This window comes from Orbicella faveolata, unplaced genomic scaffold (genome assembly GCF_042242905.1).
Source record: "Orbicella faveolata isolate gen_17 unplaced genomic scaffold, um_ofav_v1 contig_34, whole genome shotgun sequence".
Lineage (NCBI taxonomy): Eukaryota > Metazoa > Cnidaria > Anthozoa > Scleractinia > Merulinidae > Orbicella > Orbicella faveolata.
In genome coordinates, this window is record NW_028301563.1 from 31,661,083 (window position 1) to 31,669,002 (window position 7,920).

General features: G+C 36.7%; 1 protein-coding gene across 4 annotated transcripts in view; it reads right to left on the minus strand.

Annotated features, from left to right (window-relative positions):
• The window catches only part of LOC149105773 (uncharacterized), a 58,273-nt gene extending 50,559 nt beyond the window's left edge, over positions 1 to 7,714 (minus strand). For 3 of the 4 annotated variants that reach the window (XM_089271255.1, XM_089271253.1, XM_089271254.1), the window contains exons 1-5: positions 7,573 to 7,714; positions 6,148 to 6,980; positions 4,178 to 4,548; positions 695 to 1,436; positions 191 to 287 (exon numbers count right to left, since the gene is read on the minus strand). In XM_089271255.1, coding sequence (XP_089127381.1) covers positions 191 to 287; positions 695 to 1,436; positions 4,178 to 4,548; positions 6,148 to 6,925 — 1,988 coding nt within the window. In that variant the 5' untranslated portion in view covers positions 6,926 to 6,980; positions 7,573 to 7,714. The remainder of the gene's footprint in view (positions 1 to 190; positions 288 to 694; positions 1,437 to 4,177; positions 4,549 to 6,147; positions 6,981 to 7,572) is intronic. The other variant, XM_089271257.1, reaches the window with a different exon arrangement.
• Positions 7,715 to 7,920: the final 206 nt, after the last annotated feature.

Sequence of the window (7,920 nt, forward strand, 5' to 3'; positions counted from 1 at the left end):
GAAATTGCATTGCAGATAAGGGATGAATTAATTTTCTTTTGTTTTATTCCCCAAAGCCTCAGAGCTAAGTTAAAATTTTAATTATAGATTGAAATTGGCCTATTTCTTCGCCTCCAATGTCAGTGCAACAATACCTTGCTGATTTAAAAATACTCAAAAAAAAAAAAGACTATAAGTATTTATTATTTACCTGACTGGTATCTCCTCCCCCATATATGGCTCCTGTCTCAACACCTCCATGATTTTGTTCCGCAGTTCTTGAATGTCATCTGTCTTCCCCTCTTGCTCTAAAAATAAACAACACACATTTTGATACTGATCCTGTGTTTACATATAACTGAGATATCCTTACAGTGTGCATGTAGGTACCTTGTAAATAGGTTCAAATCTGGTGTCATGAGCAAGTAGTAAATTTATGAGAGCAAGCAACAGTGGCAAGCCAGAAAGAGAGTCTGCTCTGATCTCTGTGGATATTCATTTCTACCCTTAGCCAAGCACCATACTGGTAAGAACCCAAGAATTGCATTTCTTGAGGTCATTAGTTAACTGCTGCCCCCGTGCTGGTCTTCAATTGGATCGCAGGCTCAAGCCAGGTTTACTTATTGTAATCAGGAGTTCCGCTCTTAGGCTTGGCTATATCTATATATTAAATAATTAAACAGTTTTACACAGCAAGACATTAGTACTTTAATACCTGTTTGATGTTTTTGTTTCTTTCCACCCTTCCTGATAACTTTCTTTATCCTATTCCAGATCAGTGAGCTTGTGTTATCAATGCTGAACAATGGTGGGACCACATGTTTCCCATATTCCGTACCAGAAATCCTCTTCTGTATTTCTGATTTCATCTCTGCAATGTCTTGAGGAGATTGTTTGTCAGCATGTGTGCCTACAATGAGTACCGGAGGTCGCATATAGGGCAGCCTACTTTCAGCATCAATATCTGGTTCTCCTTTCACTCGTGAAATACTGTGAATTGTAGCAAGCCAGGATAGCAAATTCTCCAGATTTGTTTCTCTGTTTGGGTTTTTCAGAGGAATGTCACAAGTACCTTGTCTAACACACGGCTGAGCTTGCACAAGTAATGGCTTGTTGAGATTGTGCACTAAAATATACAGTACACGTGATGATAAGAAGAGTGGGTGAGAGGCATAGTACAGGTGCTGTCCAGCAAAATCCCACACATCCAAACTGGTAACAGATTCTTCTTTAGCGATATCACTTTCAACATGTTCACCTCTAACATACTCCAGGAACTGATGAACATACTTTGTGACATCATCCGCAGGTGAAGTGGTGTTGATCATTACCTCAGGTTCATTCAGCTCAATTTTACTTCCACATTCAGGGAAATGTTCACCATTATGGGACTGCTTTGACATTGCTTTTACTTTTCTTGATGGTGAGGAAATTTCAGAGTCTACAATCTCCTCAACCTAGAATAGATTATCAAACAAAAGAGTGATTAATGACTTGATAATTAAAAGTCACAGGTACTCAGAAATAGACCCTGACTGACAGTTCCATATCTTCCACACACCATGCATACAGATTGAAATTTCCTCTGAATTAAATGCTCCATCATAACAAATATTTAATTATAGTTATCTCGCTCTAAGACAGGCAAGCATTAGCTATCTAACTGAGAGAGGTGATCTGATGTAATAGCCCAAAGAAAGTAAAATGAAAGTTAAATATACATTGTGTAGTTCCAGAAAATATCCATACCCCCCAAGGAAGGGATTTTTCCTATGACCCCCCTGCCCTCTGGATTTTCCAAAATTGGCTCACGAAATGGACCTCCCCTCCCCTCCCAAAATTCCATTTTTTGTCGCACACCCCCTGGAAATATTATCACTCCTTGTGGAAACCAAAAATAAGCTATTTTTTTTAAAGTGCAAAATACTGAATTTTGATCCTTACCTTTTTTTCCTGAAAAATTTGGTGGATATTGTGACCAACACATCGCCAGAAGGTACATCGCCTGCCTCAAACAGGCATATCGCAGAATTTGCGATATGACAATTATAGATTTCATACTGTCAATTCTGCTTCATAAATATTTTAACAAAACAGCAGTTACTAAAAAAGTTAATTTCCAAGACCACTGAGAGAGAAATGCTGAAAAAGAAACGCTTTACACTGCACCAGTTTAAAGCACAACAATCAAAACAACATAATTTTCAGTGCATGTTTTGTATCAAATTTGGGCGGATCAAATCGTTGTAAGTATATATCTGAAAGATTCAATTTTATTTGGAAGCTAGAAAATCAGAACTTTCCTGACCTTCAACAAAGATCTTACTGGTTTTAACGTTTCCAATGGGTTAAGTTTTCTTGCCATTCTTATGTAATGTCCCTCGCAGCTGCACTGTTATTTGGGCTGTCACGTAGTAGTGCCAAATATTTTTCTTATGCAGTCCTTTGCTCTTGATCTTGCTCTACGAGTTGTGTGAGCAACAAGAAAAATAATTCTTCAATTTGCCAGGCAAGTACACCACAGTATTGTCACAGTGAACATTCATAACTCTGGCAGCAAATTCCAGCGTATGGTTGCCACAGGTTTTTATCGTGGGTACTGTAAAACACGCTTTGTTCGGTGTAAACACAATATGTATATTAAATAATTTTATTAGCAACGGCTAGCTATTTGAGACCACGAGATAAACAATGCTTTGCTCTGCTTTATGTTTTCAAATATCAGTCCTGCATTGGGATTAAAAGAACTCAGATCATATTAGTGATATATTTTTGCTTTATTAATAAATAGTACATGACATTCAGAGGAGAGCAACTTTGTTTGCTACACATCCGAGGTGCCATCCATGAGTGATTACAACAACAGACTGCGCCAAAAATACCTTCCAGTTTTAATGAATAACGAAGTGAAAGCTTTTGCTGTAAACCCTTTCTTCTCTGTAATGTTGGAAGATGACTACAACTGCCTATAAGAAGAGTAAAAAGAATGCATTTTCGACTTTTTTGTAGCCGTGTAAAATGTAATTCAATCTTTCTCGCGACAATTGGCGTCGTGTCGACTGGTGGTGAAAATTTGACATGTTGCCGATTTCGAAATTTGCATAATTTCACTTTGCCAGCATTTATTTCTGATGGCGTTTCTTGATGGCATTAGCCTGTGGTAAACCACCTTGTACTCCACCTTCTCTGAAAACCTGCTTGAACCTTGAAAATCTTTATAAAACATTTTTTTTTCTCATTCAAAGTTTTGTCGAAAATGATGTTGCAAGCACCATGCCCACGTTTGAAAACATTTCAGCCTTACACACTACATGGAATGTAAACTAACTTGTGTGAATGGATTTATATTACTCACTACCATTCATGATTTCCCTTAAATTACATTTACTTGGGCTTAAATGTAAATATTATGATTTCTGTGTGATTCAAAATGGGTGTCGAATGATTTTTTCCCCTTTGTCTTCGGCTTTTATGCAGAAATATTGAAGCAGCAAGTCATTTATTTATCTAATTTCTGCTGATTTATATCGCATGCAGCTCACTGAAAAATATATTTGCCTCCTGAAATATAATTGTTACTGTACTGTTTTCCTCGTTCAAGAATCATTGTTAACGAGATAAGAAGTCTGTTATCTACCGATTCCGAATTTCGGCAAATTCAATGTTGATGCACTCTTCCATTTCAAACGTTACTTTTCACGCTTGCGACGACAGCTTAAAAATGCAACGAAATCTTCCAGCTGAAACGATACAGATAGTAGTGACAGAAGTACCTGGTCAAGTGCGACAGACATATTTTCAATTAGTCACGATTAACTCATCTACTTTCCACAACATACGCTTTGATCACCAGCCGCTACTCGGGAAAATGATGGGACTCTAGCGGCGACAGAATATCCAGCCTAACCTGAGCACAAAAATTTACATTTTGCACTTTAAATTAGCAAGATTTATTTTTTGCGTTCGCAACTCGAGAAGCAAAATGCAAACGAAACTTTACGTACAACTGTATGAAAATTGAGACCAGTCTGGAAAAAAAATTCATTAAGACAACCCCCTCCTCCCTCCAGAAATTCCTGCGCCTTTGACCCCCACGACCCTCTGGAATTTCCAATCCCTTCCGTGGGGGGGGGGGGGGGGGGATGGATATTTTCTGGAACTACACATTGTACCTCTAAACATTTAACTTTATTCAAACCTTATGCCTTCTGGGATCATTTCTTTCAGCCCTAAATTCTTTTCCTTCACACAGTTTCTCAACCACTATCCTTGATATATCTTTAGAACACTCTAGCAATCCTGCTTTGTTCTCATGGGTGGAATGCCAGTTCTTAACTTGTTCAACTTCTATTTCACATGTTGAAGCCTGTACTTCAATTCCCTCAGTACTCTGTTGTTTGGGGTCAAATGGCAGGCCTAAGAGACTCTTCTTTAGACTGGTTTTACCAGCACGATCCTGACCAATTAGTAATATGCGGCCGCGGTAAACATTCACAAAGCCATCTCTTAGAGCCTTTTCATAAGCCAGTCGTGCTCTTCGTCCTTCTGCTTTTTGTTCAAATACATGATCTAATATAAAAATTCAAGAAAAATATTCTTTAATTGTCAATTAATAAGATTATAATTAAAGTGTAGTTTATAATTCTTATATAAAGCTTCATACATGAAAGATAAATGTAACCTGTATAATAATATACATGAAAAAATTACTCAATTCTGATTGGCTGAGAGCAGTGCAGTTCAAGTGTAACACCAGTGCAAAAAGTGTAACATCAGTGCAAATTACACATCGTAATTCTGGATTGTGATTGGCTGAAAGGAAGTAGGAGATTTTCTAAGCCGATGATATCACATAAAATGATGACGAATATTTCGTCCGGAAACTTTGAAAACAGTTTTCTCGAATGAGAAAAAATGCCTTCAAGAAAGATCTACCGGCACTTCCTTCACACGAATTTTTTCATGTTTATGTTATTAATAAGTAATCATACGGTTTTTCTCATTCAATTTGGAATTAATTGACAGTCGTGAGTTTGTCAAAAAGCTAAAATTGCACTCTCCGAAGCGGCTTGTGCAATTTCAGCTTTTTGAAAAACTCACTCGTGCAAATTATTCCAAATTGAACTCCAAACCGTATGATTACCTATACTAACATGAATATGGTAAAAAATTAAAACTTTTGTGCTAATAAAGAGGAAGGGAATTTCACACCTTGTAAAGATATTTTTAACCATTTTGTGCATGTGATATAAACATTAATTTTTTTGTGTAAAAACTGCACTCATAAATGAGCTGCATTTCCAAGTTAAAAGTTCAAATTTTAAAAACACAAAGAAACTATGAAATCAGTAAAAGTATTTCCCTTCTCTGCCAATTTAATTTTTTTTTTACATTCTGTACAGTTCATAGTGAAATTATTAATATAAGATGCTCTTTTGGTTAGGGTTTGCCTTCAATTTCACTCAAAACTATTGAATCAAATACTGATAACCAAGCAATATTGGAGAAAGAAGTATTTGGGTAGTACAATTACCAAATTTAATTTCCACAACACCAAGAAATTTTCACACTCCTTGACAAAATTTTAACAAATGTTTTAAAACTCACGAACAGAAACGATGATGCCTATATAAATCATGCAGTTAAAATTAAACTTTCAACAAAAACAATCTTAAATTAGCTATTATTTAATATAATTCTTCTCAGCCTAAAGGATACACTAAATGGCCAGCAGCACATTTGTAATTTCTAAGTTAAACTACATGTTCCAATATTTATTTCATTCACTACACTCCTAAATGGACAAACGGTCGAAACATCTTTGTATAAGAAGCTATAAACGTTGTTTTAACGTTCACATAGAGTCAGTGTGAAACAAAACTTCGAAATAAGTATACTACACTCCTTGACAATTATTTTAAAAATGTTTCACTACTCATGAACAGTAACAAGGATGCCTGTATCATGCAGTTGAAGTTAAACTTTCCACAATAACAATCTAAATAAGCTTCACAGATATATTAAATATACTTCTTCAAAAAGATACACTGAAAGGTCAGCAGCACATTTGTAATTATGTAATTTCTAAGTTAAACTACATGCTCCAATATTTACTTCATTCACAAGACATAAAATAAAATACAAATAATGAGCATTTCATATCTTTACCTGTAACATCTGTGTGAAACTTCATCTTATTCGGTAGCTTCACAACCTTTCTCCTTTCTTCCAATGTTAGAGGATTACCAGCCACATACAGGAATAACAGCTCCTTCAGTTCACCAATCTCATCAGGCAATGTAGTCAACTGGTTATTACTCAAGTTCAGTGTCCAGAGTTTACTGAGATGTTTTATGTGTGATGATAAAACTGTCAGCTTGTTGTTACTCACATCCAGCCATCCCAGCTCCTTCAGTTCACCAATCTCATCAGGCAATGTAGTCAACTGGTTATCACTCAAGAACAGTCCCCGGAGTTTACTGAGATGTTTTATGTGTGATGATAAAACTGTCAGCTTGTTGTTACTCACATACAGCCCTTCCAGCTCCTTCAGTTCACCAATCTCATCAGGCAATGTAGTCAACTGGTTACCACTCAAGAACAGTCCCCGGAGATTCTTGAGATGTTTAATGTTTGAAGGTAGAACAGACAACTGGTTGTGACTCACATTAAGCCAGGTCAGGTTACTCAACTCACCAATACTGTGAGGAAGTTCTCTCAACTGGTTCCCGTCTAATATCAGCCATTTAAGATTTTTCAGCTTGTTAATACTTGTTGGTAATTCTTTCAGATAATTATCTGACAAGAAAAGTCCCTCCAATTCAGTCAGGTCAGACAAGGCTTCAGGAACTTTTGACAACCATTTACCACTCAGATGTAAACAGCTTTCTCCATCCTCATCTGTATAAATCTTCTTCCTCAGCTCCTCTGCTGACATTTTCGCCATTTGTATACAGTGATACTTACGATGGTTTGGATGCTTTCTTACTTCTGATAAGTATCTGAAAACACATGAAAACAAAAATTACAATCAATTCACGAAGCTTCCAGTAATTTTACATACGGGAGGAATCTGATAGAAATCACATAACAATTAGGCTAAGCAATTTGAGTTCATTAGCTGTCATATTTTGGTTAAACAATATAAAATTAGCAAGAATATCAGTATTAATATTAACACAGCCTGCAAGAAGCTGTTATTGAATACAATAATTGAATTTTGAGGACATTTTCAAAACAAACGTCATAGCTTATCGTCAGCTCAGTTCCATGGAGCGATCGCTCTGCGTTAATTCGTCCAACTCCGTTCAAAATCTTTACAGCTTCAACTTTAACAAGCTACCTTCTAGTTAACTTAACTTCCACTTGTGCTTTATAAGTACCGCTCGCTGTTTCACTGCTTTTATGCCATAAATAAGGTGACAAACTTCACTTCAAAGTTTCTGTTTCAAGGAATTCAAGCCGAACTTGATCTCACTACAAAAATTCAGCCTAAATTGCTCATTTACACGCACCAGGCGTAAACAAGCTTAAACTAAAAGCTGGCTGAAAACAATTCGCGTTAATTGAGCATCTGTACATTAAACTTCTTACCTTGGACTGCAATAACAGAAAAGAACCGACTCCTTTCGATGTAACTGTGTAGAAGTACTTTCTCTTTCGAGACAGCCCCAAACAACTCCCTAAATACCTCAAGATCTTTGGCTTCTCAAATGAGCCAATCATAACCAGGTGAGAAAGGGTGTGGAGCGGGGAAGGGAGAAGGAAGGGAGAGGATGAGGAGGAAGTGGAGGAAGTGAACGAAGTGGACCAAAGTGGTTCAAATCTAGGCCTTGGCCGATTGTGCTCCTAAAAGTGGCATATTATGCTACTAGCAATGATCGAAATTTTGCCAAATTATGCCAAAATTATGCCAGAATTCCCAAATTATGCTCCTGATTT